Raw genomic sequence first — 26054 nt, forward strand, 5'->3', positions numbered from 1 at the left:
GCGCGCCTTTTGGGACTTGTGGGAGGAAACCAGAGCACCCGGAGGAAACCCACGCAGACACGGAGAGAACGTGCAGACTCCACACAGACAGTGACCCAAGCCGGGAATCGAACCTGGGACCTTGGAGCTGTGAAGCAACAGTGCTAACCACTGTGCTACCTTGTTGGGTCTAGTTCCCACATTCCAAGTTGACCCAAATAACACTCGGCCCCATCTGGTCCGGGTTTCCAAAATCCAGGAAAATCCTAAATCTGGCACGGTCTCAGCTCAGAGTGGCAGAATTTGGACGTTTAACCTGTGTGTATACAACTCCGTTTTGCAGGTATTAACCAGAAATGCCAGAGCTTTTGATTAACCTGAACCACATCTCTATTCTGCGGCGAGAAAGTTCTTCTATAATCTCGCATCAGTGATGTTTGGTTGAACCTATATCTTCTTCCTCTACATCATCTAGTTCTGGGTCCTTGATTGGAAGCAAATAACCTGCTTAAATTTGCAGAAAATGTTGTGTTTCTAGCATGTTCTGATTTGTTTTACATTTCCAGGATCCCCACTGTTTTGGTTCTGTTTGTCATAGAGTTTTACAGCTCAGAAAGAGACCTTTAGGCCGATCGTGTCTGTGGTGGTCATCGAGCACCTATCTATTCTAATCTCATTTTCCAGCATTTGGTCCATAGCCTTGTGTGCTTTGGCATTTCAAGTGCTCATCTAAATGTTTCTTAAATGTTGTGAGGGTTCCTGCCTCTGCCACCCCTTCAGGCAGTGAGTTCCAGATACCCACCAGCAAATCCCCTCTAAATCTCCTGCCCCTTACCTTGAATTTATGCTCCCTGGTTACTGACCTCTCTACTAAAGGGAAATATTTTTATTTTTAGCTACCCTGGGCTGGATTTTCCATCGGCGGGATCCTCCATTTTACCTGCGGCTCGCTCATGCCCATAGATTTCCTGACGGCGTAAGGGTGCCCACAATGGAAAACCCCATCGGCTGGCTGCAAGGAAAACACGCTGCACCAGAAATCAGGTGTAGCGAGACGGAAAATCCCATCCCCTGGGTGGATTCTCCGAGCTTCCACGCCGGAATCGCGATTGGCGCCGGTGCGGAGAATGTGCGTTAACACCGAATCGCTTGACAGTGGCGCACCCCCCAAAGATTCTCTGAGCGGTTCCTGACGGTGTGGTTCTAACCACCTATTGGCCATCAGAAATGGCCGGTGGCGGCTGCAGACTTAGTCTGCGGCCACCCTGGTGGTGGTTCGATCATCAGAGAGGGCCTCATGGACGGCCAGGGGAGCGATCGGGCGTCACCGACCTGCGGGGGCGCACGATCTCGGGGGGCCTACATTTCTGGCGCCGCTCCTCGGGCTTAGTCCGCCATGTCCCACGGGACGGCTGCTGCAGGCCGCCTCCGTGCTCATGCGTGGTCTCCCGACCGGACGTGCGGGTGATGCACAAGCTGGTCTTGCCAGAGCTGCGGGAAGCACTCTGGGGCCCTGCTGGCCCCCTGCAGGTAGAAGAATAACTCAGGACTATCTGCAGGAAAGTCCAGAGTGATTCTGGCATGGGGACATAGCCCCATTACTGAAGAATCCCGCCCCCTATCTGTATTCCTCATAATTTTGTACAACTCAATCAGGTCCAACCTCAGCCTTCTCTGCTGCAAGGAAAACAACCACAGCCTATCCAGCCTCTGTTCATAACTGAAACACTCCTGCTCAGGTAACACCCCGGTGAATCTCCTCCTGGTGAATCTCCTCCACACCCTTTCCAGTGTAATCACATTCTTCCCATGGTGTGGTGACCAGAACTTACTCCAGCTGGGGCCTAACAAACGTTTTACACAGCTCCATCAAACCTTCCTGTTCTCATATTCTATGCCTCGGCTAATAAAGGCAATATCCCACATGCCTTCTTTTATTTCTATATTGTCTAAGTCTTCCAGCATTTTAAACTATTGCATTGTGTCTCCCTTCAATCCTTCAATCTTCAGTGAATTAAATTTAGCATCTGTCTTCTCAGCCCCAAGTACTGGAATCACCCTTATCAGATCATTGTGACGAAAAGTGATCATAAGAGGGTCTGTTGAAAATGATCATAACTTGGGCACGATTTAACCAAATGGGAGCGATATCCCAAAGCAAGCTGAGCAGAGCTGAGAAACACAATGCTATCGAACGTGACTACCTTTGGATATTGGGACTCAGGGGACCCAGGGTGCCAGGCTGGCACTGCCAAGGTGCAAGCATGCCACCTTGTCCAGAGAGCATGCACCTGGGGACCTCCAATCCCCTGGGGGACCCCCACAAGTGCCATTCCATCCGGTCCCCGTTTATGGAGACAAGTACTGAACGGCGCTCGCTCAAGGTCTCCAAAGCGAAGGGAATAGATCCCAACGCCTTGGTTACCTCAGGGAACTATTTATTAGAGTGCGACTTGCTGTCTCGCACTAATATGCAGATTTGACAAAAAAGTGACCCCTCCCACAATGGGCAGGCTTCACATCGCAACATCTCATGAGATCATGAGGCGTGGCGAACTGTGTCGATCCCGGCAGCGAGATCTCCCATCATTTACCTGCCATGTTGCACTGCCGCACGTTGCTTTACAGGCGCAGAGTGGCCGGTAGATCGTGCCCGATAAGACCAGCTTGTACATTTGACTGCTGTGCTACCATAGATTGATTAGACTGAAGCATTGTATGTTTAACAGGCTGGAAGAGTGCCCATCTCATGGATTATAAAGAGGAGTTGCTGGAAGTTCTTAAAAGTTGTATGACTATTACCCAGTTATTACTTTTTGTTTATAACCGTAAAATGTGGACCTATTTCAATGCTATGTTGACCGCCTAGCTGAAGGGCATAATTATGACCTCTTTCCTCCTTTCTCTGCCGTTCATCCTTCTATGTGTGTCCATTGTTTGGGCCTCTGATTAAAAACAAAAACAATCACTGTTGCTAACCACATTGCTTTCCATTGTATTGCTCTCAGCTATCATAAGTGAAACATAAATGAGCAATAATGTTCAGCATTAAAAATTCACCAGAAATCATACCTAGAAGTGCAGCCATGGTAGGATGTATAAATCCTGAAAGCCATAAATGACTTTTAAAATCTTTGAATTATAGATAGCACTGAATGTCAGAGACCTTTAGGGCATCCATGAAACTTGTTTCTTCCTGCTGTATTTCTACCCAGATAAAGGTTCTACATGATATTTTCCCTCTCTTCTGACTGTAGTTTAGAAACTAGCGGTTTAATTCTGCAAACGACGAAGAGTGATTCCCTCATAGACTTTCAGAATGACTGCTATAAAAATAAATGGGAAATGTAATTGAAACGTAACAGCAGAGGATTAATGCACTTGTTGCATCGGAGATGGTGAAATAATATTTCCGAGTAGGTACAGGAGTTTTTATTTCTGTACAGGCTGACCAGATACTTGGCTCCAAATCTTCAACACTGCTGGTCTGCATCAGGACAATTTAACAAAAGGCAAGAAAATACTGACTGTGGTGAGCTGCTCAGAACAAAACGATCCAGCACTCTTCAGGTCATAGATTTACTTTTTCAGTAAGCCTTCCCTCCACTATTCTAATGTGCTGGAGGACAGTTCCAGAGTCACTTGGAGCCCCCAGGAATCTCAATCACATTAAAGTTCTCCATCTAAAGTGAATAAAGTGGGCTTTTCAAATATAGAAGGCATCACAGGCGAGACTCACCCTGCTCCCACTGACATCCGCAGCCAAATTTTCCAGCAGGTTTGTTAGGTGTTGCTGCCTCACAGTGCAGGGACCAGGGTTCAATTCTGGCCAAGGGTGACTGTCTGTGTGGAGTTTGTACATTCTCCCAATGTCTGTGTGGGTTTCCTCCGGGTGCTCCGGTTTCCTCCCACTGTCCACTTATGCCAGTTAGGTGGATTGGCCAGGATAAATTGCCCCATGGTGTCCAAAAGGATAAGTTGGGTTGTGGGGGTGTGAGCCTAGCTATGTGTTCTTTCAAAGGGTCAGTGCAGACTCAATGGGCTGAATGGCCACCTTCTGCAATGTAGAGATTATAAAGTTATTTGATTCTATGAGGTGCTCATCGGCACAATGAATCCTGGGTGGGATTCTCTGATCCTGCGGCTAAGTGTTTCTCAACGACGTCAACACGGCCCCAGGATCAGCAATTCTGGCCCCTACAGGGGGCCAGCAGGGCGCTGGAGCGGTTCACGCTGCTCCAGCTGCTGATCCGGGCATGGAATGGGCGCCGGGGAATGCGCGCATGCGCAGTGGGGCCACCGCGAACCCGCGCATGCGCAGTCCCACCGGCGCGATTTCCGCGCATGTTGTTTGATTGGAACAGCATTTCCCACATCTACATCATGTGTAGCCATTTTAGTACTTCCCAATTTATCTCCACAAATATGCCCATGTGATATCAATAACTCTTTCAGGTCAGTTCGTTTTTCCCCTGGAAGGTAACGCAACAAATTTTCCCAATTTTTAAGAACATCCTCATTTTCCAATTTAGTTTGAGGTATGTCAAAATCACAGTCATCTGGATTTGGTTCGTCACTTTGAGTTAGAATCATTAAAACATCCTCCTTTTCCTCTCCTTCCCTTTCAAAGTACCTTTTATGCATATTCACATGACACACTCGGTGAGTTTTCCTTCTATCTGGTGTTTTTACCACATAATTCACCTCACTTAATTTCCTTTGAACCTGATAAAGTCCACAAAACCTTGCTTTTAAAGACTCACGTACCACTGACAACAATGCTAAAATTTTATCTCCACTGGCAAAACCACAAACTTTGGATTTCTTGTCCGCTACCCTTTTCATCACATTTTGTGCAACTTTTAAATGTTGTCTAGCCAATTCACCTGCTCTATTTAATCGTTCCCTAAAATTTGACACGTAATCCAATAATGTAATTTCTGATTTCTCACTCACCAATTTTTCCTTAATCAATTTAAGTAGTCCACTTACCTCATGACCAAAAATTAGTTCAAAAGGACTAAATTTGGTTGACTCATTAGGAGCATCCCTCATTGCAAACAGTACGAATGGAATTCCTTTATCCCAATCCTCTGGATAATCGTGACAATAAGCCCTCAACATTGTCTTTAATGTCTGATGCCACCCATTTCTTAAAGGTACTCTCACTAGAGATATCTATACACACACCCATTTTTTAACACCCATTTCTTAAAGGTACTCTCACATGACAATACTTCGAAAGCACCTAATTGGCTGTAAAGCACTTTGAGGTTTTGAAAGGTGATACATAAATGCAGGCCTTCTTTACTTATATTTTCTCAGATTTGGGGGTATTTCTGAAGACAGGAGCAGAGGAGCAGAGATATGGATTGTGTTACGGTACCTGACCAGATCCCCAAATTATCTTGGGAAACCCGATGAGAAACCCCAACAATCTTTCAATTTGTAAACTGTGAGGAAAGATTACTTCCCCCCCAGGAGTGATTCCACTGACAAACGGGAATATTTTGTATTGGAACAAACTTTATCATTAACCCCATGAACATCCAAGAAAAATACAGCTATTCAATTAACTGTTAACCAGTTCTTAAAAAAATAAAGGTCTTTGAGTTTATTTCCCCATCTCCTTCGAAAATTGAAATTAAGCAAAATCCACATAATGTTAAATGTAGTTTATTAAAAAAGTTAACACTAAATGGCTTACAGAAGTATTCACAAAGTCCTTGGAGTGAAGCCTTCAGAAGTCAGTCAGAGAAGCACACCTCCTTTCCTCAGAACCCAGAGCAGAACTCCAAATGAAACTAAAAACAGACACAGGGCAAGGCTGAAAACCAAACTAAAAAACAGACCCAGCCCTTCCCATGAGTGACATCACAGCCTGCCTAGCTGTTAACCCCTGAATCACAGCTTTAGCAGACATATTATATGGATACCTTAACCTAAATTATTTTAATAACATTACTGTGACATATATAATACAATATATATAACAATTTCCTACATTCAACACAAGTGGGTTAATTAAAGAGCCGAGTCAGGTGAACCACTGAGGCTGAAAGAGGATTGATCACATGGAGAAGCTGGTGAGGGTTGGATGAGGGGCTCAGCTGGGCAGAAAATCTGGGCAAATGAAAGGTTAATTCAGACAGAGCAACTGGTTGAGAATTGGCTTGACCAGGGAGATTGAACTGACCAGTGAGGCTGAGTGGGACTGGTTGCAAGTCTCATGGGGGCCTTGCTTTAGAGTTTTAACCCAATCAAACCAATGACCATACGAGAATTGTACAGCACAGAAAGAGCACTCTAGCCCATTGTGCCTAAAGCAAATACTAATAATAATTGCTTATTGTCACAAGTAGGCTTCAATGAAGTTACTGTGAAAAGCCCCTGTCATAATATACACATCAATATATGATGGTGCAGAGACACACACTGACTGACACACTGCAAGACCAATCAACACACACAACACAGCAGCCAATCACCAGTTAGGGCACGCTCACTATAAAGACAGAGGGCACTAGTTTTCCCGCTCATTCGGGATGCAGCCTCTGAGAGAGACAGAGCCTGCAGTCAGTAGCACAAACATCCATCATGTGCTAGCAGTATAGGCTGGTCAGGTTAGGCATAGGTCTTCAGTCAATCGAACATAGTGTCGACCCACAGTGCAAGTATGTTTAACAGCTCTTAGTTAAATAAAATAGAATTGTACTATTCCAAGTGTTGGTAGCCTGTCTATGTTACTGCTAAGGTAAACGCAGTCTCCGCAGATCCAGAGTACCCAACACATCATGGTACCGGTATGTGATGTTAGAGTTTAATAGACCTACCTTCAAGTGATCTGCCTTCAACCAGCAATCAGCCATCTGGTAGTATGGACAGCGTCCGCCCTCCCCCGCCGCTCTGCATCACCGGCAACCTCGGTATGAACTGGAAAATCTTTAAACAACGATTCCAGCTATACCTCAAAACTGCAGACCTGGAAGCTGCCTCAGACGCCAGGAAGATTGCTCTCTTCCTTTCCACGGCCGGGGACCACGCCATCCATATCTTCAACTCTCTCACTTTCGCTGAAGGTGAAGACAAGTCCAAGTTCAAGACAATCCTGCTCAAATTCGACAGTCACTGTGACATTGAGGGAAATGAAAGTTTTGAACGCTATGTCTTTCAACAGCGACTGCAGGGTAAGGGTGAACCTTTTCAATCTTTCCTCACCCACCTTCGCATCCTCGCGCAGTCCTTTAATTACGGCTCCACCTCCGACTCGATGATCCGTGACCAGATCGTTTTCGGTGTGCAGTCGGACCCCCTACGCCAGCAGCTCCTCAAGATTAAACAGCTCACCCTTGCGATAGCCATCAAGAACTGCGTTCTGCATGAACACGCCACTAACCGATACTCGCACATTCAAGCGGCTGAAACGGCGCGGCAAGGTCCCCACGAGGCAGAGCAGGTGCAAGCCATTAAACAACTCCAGGGCCTACGCCTGGATGAGGGCGGCCATTTTGCGCGCTTTCCGCGGGCTCCCGCGCATGCGCGTACTGACCGAGGGGACGACGAGGCCGAAGACCGCACTGCGCAGGCGCGCACTACGTACGACCGCACCGCGCATGCGCGGTGGTGTACCGAACATTCTGACGTCACGACATGCGGCAACTGTGGCTCCGCCCACTTAAAACTGCAATGTCCTGCAAAATCCCGTCACTGTCTCCAATGTGGCAAGCTTGGCCACTATGCAGGACTGCTCAACCTACTGCCTCTCGTCGCTCCAACCAGCCACGCAGGGATGTCCGAACCGTCCAGCCACCGGTCACCGATTCCGACTCCGACTTGATTCCGGACCTTGACACCAAGGACCCCAAAGCACCATTTTGGGTGGGCATCATCACAAGATGCTCCAGAAGACAAAAGCCAAGTCTCTCTCAATATTCAGCATTGATCCGGATGACGAGTGGTGGGCCACCCTCACGGTCAACCGATCCCGCATCCGATTCCACCTGGACACCGGCGCTTCAGTCAACCTCATTGCGCGGTCTGACCTCGAAAGCCTCCATGTCAAGCCTACCATCCTGCCATCCGCCTGCCAGCTTCTGGACTATCATGATAATGCCATTGCTGCCAGTGGCTCTTGCCAGCTTGAAGTGTTGCACCGGTCATTAAAGGCTAACCTGCCATTCAAAATAGTGGGATCCACTAAAGCCTCCCTGCTTGGTGCTCAGGCGTGCAAACTTCGAAACCTTGTCCAAAGGGTTCACTCCCTGTCACCCACTGACGCTTCCGCATCGCAGGACGCTGACTTTCGGGCACAGCTGAACGCCATCATCACCCGATACCACGGTGTATTCGAGGGCATGCGCACACTCCCATACACTTATAAAATCTTGTTAAAACCAAATGACACGCCTGTGGTGCACGCACCTCGCAGGGTACCAGCACCCCTCAAGTACCGCCTCAAGCAGCAGCTGCAGGACCTCCAGGACCAGGGCGTAATTTCAAAAGTTACAGAACTGACTGACTGGGTCAGCTCTCTGGTGAGCGTGAAAAAAAACATCCGGTGAATTACGCATATGTATTGATCCCAAGGACCTCAACTGCAATATTATGAGAGAACATTATCCCATTCCAAAGCGCGAAGAACTCACCTGCAAGATGGCTCGCGCCAAATTTTTCACCAAGCTAGACGCATCTAAGGGGTTCTGGCAGATCCAACTCGACACATCCAGTCGGAAGCTCTGTACCTTTAACACCCCATTTGGCTACAATCGGATGCCGTTTGGCATCATCTCTGCATCTGAAGTGTTCCACAGAATAATGGAGCAGATGATGGAAGGTATCGAAGGGGTTCGCCTATATGTGGACGACATCATCGTCTGGTCTACCACCCCGCAGGAGCACATTGATCGCCTCCAACGCGTCTTCTGACGAATCCATGAGCATGACCTCCGCCTCAACAGGGCCAAATGCTCCTTTGGTCAAACAGAACTTAAATTCCTCGGAGACCACATTTCACAGTTTGGCATGCAACCGGATGCTGACAAGGTGTCTGCCATTAAGGCCATGGAGACACCGGAGGACAAGAAGGCGGTCCTCCGCTTCCTGGGCATGGTCAATTTCCTGGGGAAATTCATCCCTAACCTCGCCTCCCACACCATGGCTCTCAGGAACCTGGTTAAGAAGACGACCGAGTTCCAATGGCTCCCCACCCACGAACAAGAATGGCGGGAACTCAGGGCGAAGCTGACCAAGGCCCCAGTGTTGACATTTTTCAATCCGGCCAAAGAAACAAAGATCTCCACGGATGCGAGTCAGTCCTGCATTGGAGCAGTGCTCCTTCAAGGTAACAACGCCTCCTCATGGGCTGCTGTCGCATATGCGTCTCGTGCAATGACGCCCACCGAACAGCGCTATGCGCAAATTGAAAAAGAGTGCCTGGGCCTTCTTACCGGAGTCGTCAAATTCCATGACTATGTCTATGGACTCCCAAAGTTCAGAGTCGAGACAGACCACTGGTCAATATCATTCAAAAAGACCTTAACGAAAGCGCCTGCAGCACATTCTCCTTAAACTCAGGCAGTACGACTTTGAACTTGTCTACACCCCGGGTAAGGAGCTCATCGTCGCCGATGCACTCTCCCGATCTGTCACCACACCCTGCGACCCAGCGGGCTTCGTGTGCCAAATTGATGCTTCGGTGGCATTCGCCACATCCAATCTGCCCGCCACGGACGAACGACTCATCCATATTCGTCGTGAGACGGCCAACGATTCCCTGCTCAAACGTGTCATGCGCCACCTGACAGACGGGTGGCTCATGGGTCAATGCCCTCAATTCTATAACATTAAAGATGATCTGGCGGTGGTAGATGGAATTCTACTAAAGCTGGACAGGATCGTCATTCCGCACAGCATGCGGAACCTCGCCCTTGAGCAGCTCCATGAGGGCCACCTGGGAGTGGAGAAATGCCGCCGACGGGCCCGTGAGGCAGTGTACTGGCCTGGAATCAACGAGGACATTGCCAACGCCCTTCTTAACTGCCCAACATGCCAGCGTTTCCAGCCTGCTCAGCCAAGGGAGACCTTGCAACCCCATGAGTTGGTAACGTCCCCCTGGATCAAAGTGGGCATCGACCTGTTCCATGCACTTGGCCGGGACTAAGTCCTCAAAGTGGACTATTCCTCAAACTACCCGGAGGTAGTTAGGCTACACGACCTCACCTCAACTGCGGTCATTCGGGCGTGCAAGGAAACCTTCGCTCGCCATGGCATCCCGCTCACGGTCATGTCCGACAATGGCCCGTGTTTTGCCAGTCAGGAGTGGTCCAATTTTGCCAAACAAGACAACTTCACACATATCACGTCCAGTCCCCATTACCCCAATCCAATGGCAAAGCTGAAAATGGGGTGCATATTGTCAAACGACTCTTGTGCAAGGTGGCCGATGCAGGATCCGATTTTTACCTCGCCCTGCTTGCTTACAGATCAGCTCCATTGTCCACCGGCCTGTCACCGGCTCAATTGTTGATGAATCGCACGCTGCAGACGACGGTGCCGGCCATTCATGTCCTGGACTTGGACAACCTTCCGTCGAATGCAGTTGTCTCGGGCCCAACACAAATCGGCGTACGACGCCCGCGTCACAGATCTCCCTGCTCTGGCTCCTGATGACGAGTGTCCAACTTCCCGATGGTGGTTGGTCCACCACCGCTGTGGTGCTCAGACAAGTGGCCCCCAGGTCATTTTTGGCTCGTCTACAAGACGGCTCTCTTCTTCGCCGAAATAGGCGGGCACTACGACTCCTTCCTCACTCGCCACCAGATCATCATGGCCTGCCCCACCGTCACGATGAACCCGTCACGGACTTTGCAGATCTCCCTTTCGCTCTGCCACCCTCTGAGTCTGACACAGTCCCGCCCATTCCAGAACAGGCGGCCCCTGACCCACCCTTGAGGTGGTCAACCAGAATTTGTCGCCCACCTCAGAGACTGAATTTATGAACTGCCTGAATTCATGGACTCTTTGAACTCATGAACTGATTATTTCATTACCCTGTTTGATTAACTCACTGGTTTGTACATACTGTTGTTCTAGTTATATTTTGTGTTACATACTGTCCATCTGCACTCGACACCTTCCAATGTAAATATCTCAGAGTTTCTGTACATAGTCCTGTAAATATGCTCACATGTACCACACATAGTTAGGAACATTTGCATACTACATTATTTATTGCCACAAACACACATTTTGTTTAGAAAAGGGGGGATGTCATAATATACACATCAGTATATGATGGTGCAGAGACACACACTGACTGACACACTGCAAGACCAATCAACACACACAACACGGCAGCCAATCACCAGTTATGGCACGGTCACTATAAAGACAGAGGGCACTAGTTTTCCCATGGATTCGGGATGCAGCCTCTGAGACAGACAGAGCCTGCAGTCAGTAGCACAAACATCCATCATGTGCTCGCAGTATAGGCTGGTCAGGTTAGGCATAGGTCTTCAGTCAATCTAACATAGTGTCGACCCACAGTGCAAGTATGTTTAACAGCTCTTAGTTAAATAAAATAGAGTTGTACTGTTACAAGTCTGTCTATGTTACTGCTAAGGTAAACGCAGTCTCCACAGATCCAGAGTACCCAACACATCAGCCCCTAGTCGCCACATTCCAGCTTCAGTTCGGGGAGGCCGGTACGGAAATTGAACCCACGCAGCTGGCCTTGTTCTGCATTACAAGCCAGCTGTTTAGCCCACTGTGCTAAACCAGCCACTAATAGACCAGTGATGCTACTTCTCCTACCTATTATTACAATGAGAGTTTCTGAATGCATTTTGGGATATTTTTGTGTCTAACTTTATTCTTAATTTTACAGTATCCTTCTTTAATAGTCTCAGAGGAGTCTGGGAAGGAGAGTTAAAACAAATGGTTATTACCAAAATAAAGTAGATACAAGTAACAGTCCCAGTCTCTGCCGAGTCTACTTAGCAGGTCGGCTCCTACCCGGCCCGGCTTTTAATGTCCTGAGTTAAGTATCCCGCTGATGGGAAGAGGCCCCTCAGCGGGGAAACTCATCCTCCACAAGGCTCACGGGAGATTAATCGGGTTGTCCCCATGGGCCTCGTTATAACATCCTCATTTGACAGCAAGTCAATGATCTTCTCAGGAAAATACTGATTCGATTTTATTGAAAACCATGGGAAGATATTGAACGTTTTCATCAATGTGTATCAGAATTGGTTCAAGTGGGAACAACAAGGTATGTTTCAACTTCAATACCTGAGCACACACGTCCAGTGCTACGGAGGGAGTGCTGCATGGTTAAAGGTGCCAATCTTTGGTTGAGATGTTGAGTGGGACTGAGAGTGGGGCTTCATCAATCTTTTACTTTGGTTCAGTGAAAAAGAGAAAAAAAATCTTGCATTTGTATAGCAACTTTCACCATCTCGGGACCTTCAGAAGTGCTTTACAGTTAATGAAGGTTCTTTCGAGGGTAACCACTGTTGTAATGCAGGCAGCCAATCTATGCATAGCCAATTCCAAAAACCAGTAACATTATTTTTTTCATAAATTTAGTGTACCCAATTCTTTTTTTTCCAATTAAGGGGAAATTTAGGGTGACCAATCCACCTACCCTGCACATCTTTGGGTTGTGGGGGCGAAAACCCACATGTTGTGTTACGCTTCTTCATGTAGAATAAGCTGCTTCCTTGATGTATTCTCTGACAAAGAAAGGTTCAGACTTGGAAATAGGGTTAACACATTTATTGAACAGTTAACAATTCTCCTACTTGAGTTCGACTATCCTGCTAATCTTGCTACAGTAACTCAATCTAACTAACCAGTCTGCTCTAATCCACATGTGGATGTGATGCTTCCGACCTGCCCCTGTGTCGCCTGTGGAAAAGAGGAAGAGCATGTGTGCCCTGTCCTTTTATATGGGTAGTCCCCTTGTGGTCGTGTCACCTCTGGGTGTCTTGACTGCCCATTGGTCGTGTCCTATCTTACTGACCTATTGGTTGAATGTCTGTGTGTCATGATGTCTCTGGTGCTCCCTCTAGTGTTTACTTAGTCCCAGTGTATTTACATTAACCCCTTGTGTATTTACAGTGATGCATATGACCACATCCCACTTTTTTCGTGTTACATATTTTCTGTACATGGTTTAAGAAAATTGAACAAAATAGGTAGATAAGTGATGACATGTACAAATCATGATGACACTGATGATTATACAATACCAAATAATATGTATGAGTCCAAAGTTCATGAATTAATATGGTTGAGTGGCTTTTTTGTTTTGTTGGTGAAGTGATGATGTAGATGGTGGCATGTCCTTGTGAACGCTGTCAGTGTCCCTGTGCTTAAGGAACCAAGAAGTCATCAGGAGGTGTGCAAATGGTCAAAGCACTTCGTTGTCTGGACTCTTTTTTTCTATGCTTTGTGGTAGCGATGCAGCATGTCATCTGCCTTGAAAGCTGGTTTGTTTGTTCGTAGTGGAGCAAACTTGAATCGGTGCGATTTTCTGTCATGCCATGGTATGTCTGTACTCTTGCCAGTGTTAGGAGCTGTGCTGTGACATTGTCCTGCATTTGCAGAGTTGTACCATGTCATACCAGTCGTTGTTCCAGTGTTGTTGGTTTTGTCGTGCTTGTTGTTGACGTTGGTGCCTTTGGTACGCTTCTTGTTGTTGTCTGTGTTGTTGTTTTTGTCGGTTTTGTTGTTGTGTTTGTTGCGCTCAATGACCACACCGAGTGGAGAACTCGAGTCCTTCACAAAGTTCCTTGTACGAAGTCTTACAACACCAGGTTAAAGTCCAACAGGTTTGTTTCGATGTCACTAGTTTTCGGAGCTCTGCTCCTTCCTCAGATTCACCTGAGGAAGGAGCAGCGCTCCGAAAGCTAGTGACATCGAAACAAACCTGTTGGACTTTAACCTGGTGTTGTAAGACTTCGTATTGTGCTCATCCCAGTCCAACGCCGGCATCTCCACATCAAAAGTTCCTTGTGTCATTGTCCTTTGTGGCATCTGCTGTCTCACTGAGCGTGCCGTCTCTGATTCCTCGGCGCACCCCATCTGGAGTCATGTCCGGTTCACTAGAATCATCTTTGGCTTGTCGATGCACCCCGCCTGGTGTCCTTTCTGGTTCATCCGAATCAGCTTTGGTTTCTTGACACTCCCCGTCCGGAGTCATTTCAGGTTCACTTGAATCATCTGAGGTGTCACTTGAATCATCTGAGGTGTCTTGATGCTCCCCGTCCGGAGTCAACACGTTCAGGAATGCATTTTCTTGTGGAGAGGCTCGAGTGGATGAGGTTTGAATTAACGTGGTGTCACTGGAGTCACTAGTAGCCTTACTTTGATCGTCAAGTGCCTCTGAACATACTAGCTGAGGTCTGTCAGTCTCGCTGAGATGTCGCACATCTTGTATGGGAATTGTGAAGCCTTTGTCACTTGTCGCACATATAGTGGGTAGACCTTCAGTGTCTTCTTGTCGGGTAACTGAGCTGGGTAGACTGTCAGAGTCTTCTTCTGGTGGCTCAAATAATCTGGGTAGACTGTCATAGTCGTTCTGTTGTTCACGTGAGCGTGGTAGACTGTCATAATCGCCTTGCTGTGCACTCAAACGTGGCAGACGTGCATCGTCTGCTGCTGGTTGCTCAGATACGGTTGCTTGACCTTCATGGTCTTGTTCATGCAAGGGCTGCACTCTGGAGTCTTGTGTTGCTTCCATCGTGGAGTCTGTCAACGAGCTCGCTGTGGAGGCTTATATCGTTCTCTCTGTGGAGTCTGGCATCGTTCCCTGTGTGGAGTCATGCAGTGGTCTCGCTGTGGAGTCGATCTGTGCGCTCTCAATGGAGTCGTGCTGTGGAGTCTTTCTGTGTTCTCTGTGTGGAGACGTGCAGTGGTCTCACTGTGGAGTCTGTCATCGCTTTCTGTGCGGAGTCTGGGACTCTTCATGGTGCGTGGACCACCTTTCGTGTGGAGTCGGGGACTCTTCATGGTGCGTGGATCACCCTCTGTGCGGAGTCGGGGACTCTTTGTGGTGCGTGGAGCACTGTTCGTGGTGCGTGGACCACTGGTTTGGTGTCAGGCCGCACTCTGTGGGCTTGGACCTCTCTCTGTCTCTTGCCGTCAGGCTGCTCTCTGTGGGCTTGTACCTCTCTCTGTCTCTTGGCGTCAGGCCGCCCTCTGTGGGCTTGTACTGCTCTCTGTCTCTTGGCGTCAGGCCGCAGCAGAATCCTGTACTCATGGGTTAGGATGTCGTCTATGCTGGGCTGAGGATCCTCAAATCCGAAGAACTCGCCCACGTCTGTGTCGGGTTCTTCACTGTACAACGCATCTCGTTGCGGTTCGGATTTGGTACTGAGGTCGCCACGTCCAATGATGAAATGATCTTCTGAGTCGTAGTCTTCAAGGACTAAATCATTTCTTAGGGCGGTGCTAACTGCTTGTTGCAGGGTTCTGCGGAGGTTACTTTCAGCGACTGGTCGAAGTTCAGGCATTGTGCTGTCGTTCCAGGTGAAAGAATTGTGTTTTCTAGCTTTAAATTTTTTTTTTGTTTTAGGACATTTCCCCTTTAAGTGGGTGTGGTCCGGGGCCTCTGACGTCATGACGCCTGTGACGTAGAACGTAGAAATGGATTGCGCATGCGCGGCTTCTCGCGCATGCGCAAAACACTGTTTTGCCGGTACGCTTCTTTTGGGGAACTGTGTATGTGCGGCTCCTTTCCCAAGATGGTTGCCAATCAAACCTGCCGTTTTCTGCATTTGCAGGTCTACCTTCGCCTCGTGGTGAGTATTGGCGCCTCTTTCACCGTTCTGTCTTGTGTTTTCCTCGCAGTATTCTTCAAACTTGTCCAGGTCTGTCTGGAAGTCTCTCTTGTCTTGCCCTTTTGAGTATTTGAAGGTCTTGAAGATTTCTGCTGCACATGCACCCACAATGGTGAGCTGAAGCTTTATTTTCTCTGCATCCGCCACGCCATCTAGGTCAGACGCTATCAGGTAGATCTCAAATCTCTGCCTGAATGCACGCCAGTTTGCACTGAGATTGCCATGGTACCTGAGCTGCTGTGGAACCGGAATCTCAAACATCTTGCCTGGGTGCTGTTGCTGGTAGTCACGGATATGTCGAGTTGAACTATAGAGATTTAACAGGGCATTACTGGTACCATGTTGTGTTATGCTTCTTCATGTAGCATAAGCTGCTTCCTTGATGTATGCTCTGACAAAGGAAGGTTCAGACTTGGAGATAGGTTTACCAATTCTCCTACTTGAGTTCAACTCTCCTGCTAATCTTGCTACAGTAACTCAATCTAACTAACCAGTCTGCTCTAATCCACATGTGGGTGTGATGCTTCTGATCTGCCCCTGTGTCGCCTATGGAAAAGAGGAAGAGCATGTGTGCCCTGTCCTTTTATATGGGTAGCCTCCTTGTGGTAGTGTCACCTCTGGGTGTCTTGACTGCCCATTGGTCATGTCCTATACTCAACATTGGTTGAATGTCTGAGTGTCATGATGTCTCTGGTGCTCCCTCTAGTGTTTACTTAATCCGAGTGTATTTACATTAGCCCCTTGTGTATTTACAGTGATGAATATCACCACACCACGCAAACACGGGGAGAATGTGCAAACTCCACACGGACAGTGACCCAGAGCCGGGATTGAACCTGGGACCTCGGCGCCATGAGGCAGCAGGTTAACCCACTGTGCCACCCTGCTGCCCCCTAAAACCAGTAACACGATAATGACTGGATCATCTGTTTTAGTGATATTGATTGAGGGATAAATATTTGCCAGGACACCTGGGCTAACTCCCCGGCTCTTTTTTGCTCATCTGAGGGGCCTCAGTTTAATGTCCCATCCAAGAGAGGGAGGGTCTGTTTCGCAGTGTCAGCCTGGAGTTCTCACTCAAGTGTGTGAAATGGAGCACGATCCCGCAACCTTGTGACTCAGGCAAGCTACCAGCAGAGCCGCAGTTGCAATGTGTGAGGTTCAAAGCAGCAGCTGATAATCATGCAGCTTAGTCACAGCTGAACTAATTGATGAAAGGCCATTAAAAGTTGAAGATTCCCGAGCCACTGATGCAAGAAGTGCAGGGGGTTTGTGCAGTTTTGTTTCTGACATTCATCCCTCATCCATGAAAAACAGATCAACAGGTGACTCCTCTCATTGCTATTCTGTTTAGCTATGAGCAAAATATTGTGTTTATTGGCAGAAGAGTGGCTGCATTTCAAAGCAATTTGTTTTCTGTGAAATGGAACATCTTGAAAGCTGTGATAAGACATAGATATATAGAAGCAAGTTATTTGTTTATTTGTTTTCTCTCTACTCTCTTCCCCCCCACCCCTTGTGTCCATCTGTCAGATTTCAACTAAATCTCACCTCTGGGAGGCACAATCACCGGCCTTCTTTTCCCATATTTCTGGGTGTTTGAAAGACAACCTGTAAGACACCTTATATCAGACCAGCTTTTGAATTTATAGTAACATTAAAATGTATCTTCCTATTGGAATGGATCTCTTTTTCTATTGATTCTTATTTCACGGTGACAGGTGGAGTAATCGTTCCTGTCAGTTACTAGACCTCACATCAGAATACACCTCTTCTCTTGTTATTTTTGGGAGCTTGCAAGCCGCATGAGTACTTGGGGATATCATGCGTATTGTTCCAATGACATATATACATGATCTTGAAGTCATCTTGCAGGATACGCATATACGTTGATGACTCTATCAATTCCCTCTGTTACTTTAACATTTCACATCTCCTTTTCACCAAGGACTACCAATCCCTCTAAACCTCCATCCCTGACAAAGTAGTCTGAGCTCTCCCCTTCTACCGTGAAAGGAGACGGCATGGTGGCACAGTGATTAGCACTGCTGCGTCGCAGCTCCACAGTCCCAGGTTCAATTCCGGCCTCGGGTGACTGGCTGTGTGGAATTTGCACTTTCTCCCCGTGTCTGCGTGGGTTTCCTTCGGGTGCTCCGGTTTCCTCCCACAGTCCAAAGGTGTACAGGTTAGGTGGATTCGCTATGCTCAATTGCCCCTTAGTGTCCAAAGGTTAGGTGTGGTTACTGGGTTATGGAGATGGGGTGGAGGCGTGGGCCAGAGTAGGGTGCTCTTTCCAAGGGCCGGCGCAGACTCGATGGGCTGAATGGCCTCCTCCTCCTTCTTCTTTCTGTACTGTAAATTCTATGATTCTATGAAACCAAACCAGTCTGCATCGCCCATCACCCTCCTCCGCCTGTCTGAACCTGTTCTCTCATTGGACAACATCTTCATCGACCCCACTCACATCCTCCATTTAAAACATTCCACCTTGACGGCACGTCCTCACTTTCTGCTTCGTGTCAGAACTCTCTTCCATTCACCCAGTTTCTCTTTCTCCATCACATTTGTTCTAACGACGCAATCTTGTGTTTCCGAGATGTCTTCCTTTGTACTCAACTCAACTCAATCAGCGATCGCCAACCCCATTGTGATTCCAGGTTAAAATCCAACAGGTCTGTTTCGAATCACTAGCTTTCGGAGCACAGCTCCTTCCTCAGGTGAATGACGAGGTGGGTTGAGAAACACATATATAGACAAAGCCAATGATGCAAGACGATACTTTGAATGTGAGTCTTTGCAGGTAATTAAGTCTTTACAGGTCCAGACGGAGCGACTGGAGACAGGGATAATCACAGGTTAAAGAGGTGTGAATTGTCTCAAGCAAGGACAGTTGGTACGATTTTGCAAGCCCAGGTCAGATGGTGAATGTAATGCGACATGAATCCAAGGTCCCGGTTGAGGCCATACTCATGTATGTGGAACTTGGCTATCAGTTTCTGCTCGGCAATTCTGCGTTGTCGTGTGACAATCGCCAGGCAGGAATGTTCCCTTCCAGTCGGGGAACATTTCAGCAGTCAAGGGCATTCAGCCTCTGATCTTCGGGAAGCGTTCTCCAAGACGGCCTTCAGGCACGCGCGACAACAGAAACCAGGAACGCAGATAGGAAATGCTGACGCACTGAGCCGATTGCCTTTATCGACTGGCCCCATGTCGACCCCCACAACCGGTGAGGTGGTTGCAACCCTAAATTTTATGGACACCAGTGAAGGAATGGCGATATAGTTCCAAGTCAGGATGGTGAGTGACTTGGAGAACCTCTAAGTGATGGTGTTCCCCCTTATCCTTTGAGATGGTGGTGGTCGTGGGTTTGGATGGTGCGCGTTATTGTGGTGCATCCTGTAGATGGTACACACAGCTGCCACTGTTAGTCAGTGGTGGAGGGTTTGAATGTTTGTGGAAAGGGGGGCAATCAAGTGGGCTGATTTGTCCTGGATGGTGTCAAGCTTCTTGAGTGTTGTTTGAGCTGCACTCATCCAGGCAAATGGAGAATATTCCATTACACTCCTGACTTGTACCTTACAGATGGTGGACAGGCTTTGTGGGGTCAGGAGGTGTGTCATTCACCGTAGAATTCCGAGCCTTTGACCTGTCCCGGTAGCCACAGTATTAATATGGCTAGTCCAGTTCAGTGTCTGATCAATGGTAACCCCCCAGGACGTTGATTGTGGGGGATTCAGCGATGGTAATGCCATTGAATGTCAAGGGTCGATGGTTAGATCCTCACTTGTAGGAGATGGCCATTGCCTGGCACTTGTATGGCACAAATGTAACTTGCCACTTGTCAGCACAAGTCTGGATATTGTCCAGGTCTTCCTGCATTTGGACATGGTCTGCTTCATTATCTGAGGAGCTGCAAATGGTGCTGAACATTGTGCAGTCATCTGCAAACAACTCCACTTCTGACCTTATAATGGAAGGGAGGTCATTGATGAAGCAACTGAAGATGGCAGGACCTAGGACACTACCCTGAGGAACTCCTTGGTCATCTGTCCTAATGTTTTGGCATTAAATTTTGTATAGACACACTCCCATGATGTTCCTTGGAATGTTTAACCATGTTCAAGGTGCTATATAAATACAAGTTGTTGTTGGCTATGGGTACAATTTAACATACAGGACTGAAGGGAGGCAATTCTAACTTTTTGTGATATTATAAAGTAAATTGGCTGATAGCGAATCAGTGCCTCATTTCACATCGTTCCCGACTGTTTTTCTATTGACTTGAATGGAAATAAAAATTGCGGGAAATATTAAACACACCATTAATTCGCTATCATTCATTGTTCTCCTTACACCAGTGTTGTACCTCTGCCTCTCCACCTCTCCACCCCCTATTTAAGTCACTCGTTAATTCCTACCTCTTTAACCAAGCCTTTGGGCCATCTCTGTCAGCTTCTGTCTGATTGCACTTCTGTGAAACACTTCAGAATGTTTTATTGAGTTAAATAGATGCAATTTGCAGTTGCGGCTGTCACCGTTGTATACATGTCGTCCATTTGTTTTGTAAGGGCCACGAAGAATCCAGCACGAGTTTTAAGGATACAAAGTAATAACATTTATTTACAATAACATATATATATAACAGCAGCAGCAACTTCCCTTGCTGCACATTCCTTCCTACTGGTTCCTAAACTGGCCAGCTTTATTTATACTTGGAGTTTACTAATGGTTTCTCCGCCCCCCCTCATTGGGGAAGCTCATGCTCCCACAGGATTGTGGGATTCTCATTAGTCCCCAGCCAATGGTAAGCAGGCAGGTTATAACAATATGCTATCGCGATATTCAAGGTGTTGATGTGTAAAGTCCAATCAAAATTTGGCCAAGTTGTATCCATGATCCTCAATATTCCAATTTTTCGCAGCCAATGAAAATCTTCTTTTCTAAATTTACTGCAGTCTCCAAAGTGGAAAATTTCTGAATTCTGAATAGATTTGTTGCTGTAAGATTTGTGATTGTTTCGGGGTCTCGGCACATTCCCCTCAAAGCAAACAGAAGGGAAACAGTTTTCCTGAAGCTTCTGCCAGTGTGAAGGGTTAATATGTGTAATTTCAAATCATTGAAATCACCAAATCATAGGGAGAAGCTGCATGTTTTAAAAAGGAAGCAAATTAGGAGAGCAGATTTTTCGGAAGGAGTTATAATGATTCTTTTTTTTTCTCTCTCTATTTCCAGGCAGAATGTCGGAACTTTATCAAAGTACTTTTGAAGAGCAATGGCAGCACGCTCTTCATATGCGGGACCAATGCTTATAATCCAGTGTGTGCAAATTACACAGTGAGTGACTGTTGCCTCCTGTAACATTCCTGTATGTGTTTGCCGTGCTCGTCTCCTTTACAGCCTGCACAACACAAGATGCCAGCTACTTAATGAGCCAGGGTTGTCAACTGAGGGCTATTGACCCTGGCAGCCTATACAAGGATTGAAGGCTTTGTGAGACTTGTAACATTTTGGCAGTATAAGCCTAAAGGGGTGGAAACAGAAAGAATTCCGTTGTAGTATTTTATATCTGGATGTCTACATCTGGACGAAAAGAATCTTAGAAATTTCAGGATAGAAGGAGGCCATTTGGCTCATTGCACATTGACTAATACCAGAGGGATAAATTCAGTTGTGCAAGGTAAGGTCTACAGGATTCAGCAGTACTGGCTAGAGAGCTGAATTTGGGCCTTTGCTCCACACAGGTTTGCTCCAAAACGAGTCACTTGATATCAGCTAAGCAAAGGACCTGTGGGGACAGTCTGAGAGTTGGGAGAGCTGGTAACGTGGCAATGGAAGACGTTCCGATGGGAAGAGGAGACCAATATCTTCCTGCTGCCTAAGCATATTATCACAGGCGGGAACCTAAACAGGACGGCGGCCATCGGTGGCCAATTGAGCGTTCAATTAAATGCCATCTTCTTCCCCAGCTGGCACTTTACCTCAAACCTTGGTAACATCCCTGCAGGTTGTCAGATGGATTCCTCCTTCACTGCTGTTGCACGGCCCACAGAGGGGTCCCATGGACAGCAATGGCTACCTCCGCAGCTACTGCACTGCTGCTTGAAGGTATACCCCCACCCCTCTTTCCCTCGCCACCTCTCCCCCTCCCCCTTCCTCCTCTCTCCTCACTAACTTCCTTCTACACTGTAAATTCTATGATCTATCCTCTGCCTTCACCCCTCTCCCTATGCCCCCCCCCCCCTAATATTAATGTCCCCTAGTTTATAAGTTAGAACTGGAATTTTAATTGTTTAATAGATTGCACCAATATATTTCATAGCTATTTCATAGAATTTACAGTGCAGAAGGAGGCCATTCGGCCCATCGGGTCTGGCCGGCTCTTGGAAAGAGCACCCTACCCAAGGTCAACACCTCCACCTTATCCCCATAACCCAGTAACCCCACCCAACATTAAGGGCAATTTGGAACACTCAGGGCAATCTATCATGGCCAATCCACCTAACCTGCACATCTTTGGACGGTGGGAGGAAACCGGAGCACCCGGAGGAAACCCACGCACACACGGGGAGGATGTGCAGACTCCGCACAGACAGTGACCCAAGCCGGAATCGAACCTGGGACCCTGGAGCTGTGAAGCAATTGTGCTATCCACAATGCTACCGTGCTGCCCACTATATAAGGGGATACAGGTGGCGCTGTTTTGTTATTGGAAAGAGATTACAGAGAATTGTAAATTGGAGTTGAAGAGTCAAGGCTTGCTTCCCAGTTCTTATATATTTACCATTGGAGCTAAACAATGGTAACAAAGTATGGTTTCTGCCTGTAAGAAAAAAGGATTGCAAACTAAGATTTCTTCTGATGAAAGACTATTCTGAATTCTAACTTGGAGGGTGATTCAGAGTAACTTTGAAAAAAAATGGATGAATCCAAGGATAGCGTGTTGAGGTATGACTACCCACCATTGTATTCTGAGCGTCAACTCTATAACCAATGGAAGAATGAAGTTACCATGTGGACACGGGTTACGTCCTTGGCCAAGATAAACAAGGAATGACTTTGGCACTTTCATTACTGTACGAAAGCAAAAGCAAAATAAGATGAGGTATTTTCAGAATTGGAGATCGAGATTTCGACTTAGATGAAGGTTTGGATACATTATTAACTTTTACGGATCATATTTATCAAAAGGATGACTTATTAAGTGCTTATGAGGCTTGGTCAGATTTTGACAAATATAGAAAGTTGGACGATACCCCCATAGAATAGTACATAATGGAATTTAACAGATTGTATATAAGGCTGCAAAAATTCCATCTAGAAATTCCTCAGTCAGTGCTGGTGTTCAAGTTATTGAACTGTGCTAAAGTTGCAAATATGGCTAGGCTTCTGGTTTTGACAGGTTTCAGCAAGACACAACCTGCTAGAACAAATGTCAGAGGCTCTAAAAAAGTTACTGGACAAATAATCCTCCCTGGCAGCCTTCATGACTGTGATGAATGTAGAAATTGGTATATATTATGTTTCATATTTGTGGCAGCAATGTTATTAACATTCCTGGTTTAAAATCCATTCAAAGGTGTCTACTAAAGCTGTAATACAGGCATCATAAAAAGTGAGCTAATTTTACAAAGATGGCTAATGGGACATTGTTTTAATTGTGGACGATTCCCTGGGGTATAGATAGTTTGAGGGATTGTATTTAGCCCTAACTAAGCAGGTCATGGGACATTTTAACAGGATATAGATGATGTAATTAATGAGAGGAGCCATGTCTGTCTGTAGTTTGCAGTTTTGCCAAATGCTGTTAGATTGAGCAGAAGGATCTGACAAGTCAGAACTGGACCTACTCTTGAAAAGGTCTCTCTTCAAAAGTCTCTGCACAAAAGACCGCAAGTAAACCTATTGTGTTAACTTTAATTATAAGTGACATTTGATCTGTATTTTGGTTGTTTGACTGGAATATTTATAATGAAGGTGTAGGTTAAAGTTTTTGACCTTTTATTTAAGAACTGTTTAACTGTTAATTGTAAAGCTATTTCTTTGATATTAATGTGGTTAATTCCGTGTTTACATTAAAGTTTGTTTTAATATAACTTATACCTATTGGTCAGAGTGATCAATCCTGGGGTGAGTTTTACAAATTGACAAATTGTTTGGGGCTCTTGTCTGGTATCCGAACAATGGTTGGGGTCTGGTCAAGTATCCTAACAATGACATAAATGGGTCAATCAGCAGTACTACAGACTATGGAAGACACAATGTTAACGGGATGGTGAGGTGGTCAAGAAACAGGCCACAAACGTCAATACGAAAGAAGATTTATTGGTAAAAATACAAAAAGGACAGAAACATTACAGCAGGAGGAATGAATTGGGAAATTTTAACAGAAAAGTGAACCCCAGAAGTGCCCAGGTGGTGGTCAGCTGGTGTTTTAGATGTGATCCAAAGTTCCATTATACAATAAACTGTCCTAAGCGATATAATAAGGTGTTTGAAATCAAACATGAGATGAAGACCCTCCAAGGAAGACATTGTCTTAGTAAGGCGAAGTTTATGTCCGGTGATGAATGTGCTGGTTGCAGAGTCCTTCAATTGTGCCATATTAGACAGCAGATGTACATCTAGAGTGTGTTGAATGGGCTGGCTGAAAAGTTACCTAGATTAAGGGACAAGATCAGAACAAGGTTAAGGAATTTGGAAGTTCCATGAATTTTAGATATAGGGATGAAAATACACTTAAATCTCTATAAATAGTAGTGATTCCTTGTAAAATCATCGGAAGGAAACATTTTCTATGCACAGATGTTGTATCCAGCAAAATACCTTTATTATTGAGCCGACTATCGATGCAGAAAGCACTTCTGAAAATTGACATGGAAAGTGACAAGGCCATCATACTTGGACAAACTGTGAGCTTAAATTGTATCCTGTTAATGAGTCCTTGCAAAGAAATTAGGGAAGCACTGTTAGCATTGGAAAACAAAGTCTGTGTTAAAGTGTTAAAGCAATTTGTCCATCCATCTTCCCAAAGATTAAAAATTTTGCTCAGGGATGAAGAGATAAAGAATACATCAAACTTATAGAACAGATAACCGATAGATGTGTTATATGTAAGAAATGTAGTAGAACACGATTGCGACCCATAGTGAGTGTGCCATTAGCAAGAGATTTTAATGATGTTATGGCTAATGATCTTAAGGTGTGGTGTAAAGAAAAGAACATTTTTATTTTACACTTTGTAGACTTGGCAACGAGTCTTAGACAGTTAACAATTATACATCGTAAAGAAAATTATTGTGGAATAGACATGGAAAAATGGATAGGGACCAGACGAGGGCCACAGGCAAAGTTCCTCACTGATAATGGGTGAGGGGAGGGGGGGGAGATTGTGCTAATGATGAATGGGGGACGTGTGAGAGCATGAACATAATAGTTATGAATAGAGCTGCAGAAAGCACATTTAGTAACGGGGTGTGCGAGGCAAATCATGCTATGATAGATTAAATGCTTCGTAAAATGTTGACAGATAAGCCAAATTGTAAATTACCTTTGGCTTTAGCATGGGCCATCCGTGCCAAAAATTCACTACAGATGGTTGGGGGAAACAGTCTGTATCAGTTGATCTTTTGGGAATTTCCAAAATTCCTTCTGTCATGAATGATCATCCTCCAGCTTGGGAACGGACTACAATTAGCTTAATCTTTTCTGAGCATTTGAAAGCACTGCACGCAGGCAGAAGAGCATTCCTTAAAACAGAAAAAGAATTTGGAGTGCTTTGAGGCACAATGCATAGTCATCTGAAAATGTTTTCAAATAAGGGGACATGAGATACGAAAAAAGAGATGGATTTGACAACTGGAAATGTCCACGAAAGCTTGTGTGTACAGTTGGTAAAACAATAATTTTGCAGCATGGAAACCAGACCGGTCGGTCACACGCGTCAAGATTAGTGGGATTACAAGTTTGCAGATTCAAAAGGGGTTATTGAATGTGCTGAGGAACCATGTATATCTCATAGACATGTTACAGAATTATGAGGACCATATCGCGGAAATTTGTAGGGTATCTGAAGAGGGACATTCAGTTAAATATGGCTTTTCAAGTGCACTCTACTAAAGGATGAGCCACCTTTTTGAAGGGATGGAGGATAGGTGCGACGCTGTTGAGGGGGCCCACAAACCATACACACAAGTTCTGGTCATGCCACAGGCTGGAGCTTTGGGGGTCTTCTTT

General features: G+C 46.1%; 1 protein-coding gene across 2 annotated transcripts in view; it reads left to right on the forward strand.

The window, feature by feature from the left end:
* sema6bb (sema domain, transmembrane domain (TM), and cytoplasmic domain, (semaphorin) 6Bb) overlaps positions 1-26054 on the forward strand; it is an 809283-nt gene that overhangs the window by 552429 nt on the left and 230800 nt on the right. For both annotated transcript variants that reach the window (XM_072482724.1, XM_072482723.1), the window contains one exon: positions 21054-21155. In XM_072482724.1, the coding sequence (XP_072338825.1) occupies positions 21054-21155 (102 nt within the window). The remainder of the gene's footprint in view (positions 1-21053; positions 21156-26054) is intronic.

Source organism: Scyliorhinus torazame, chromosome 18 (assembly GCF_047496885.1).
Source record: "Scyliorhinus torazame isolate Kashiwa2021f chromosome 18, sScyTor2.1, whole genome shotgun sequence".
Classification (NCBI taxonomy): Eukaryota; Metazoa; Chordata; class Chondrichthyes; order Carcharhiniformes; family Scyliorhinidae; genus Scyliorhinus; species Scyliorhinus torazame.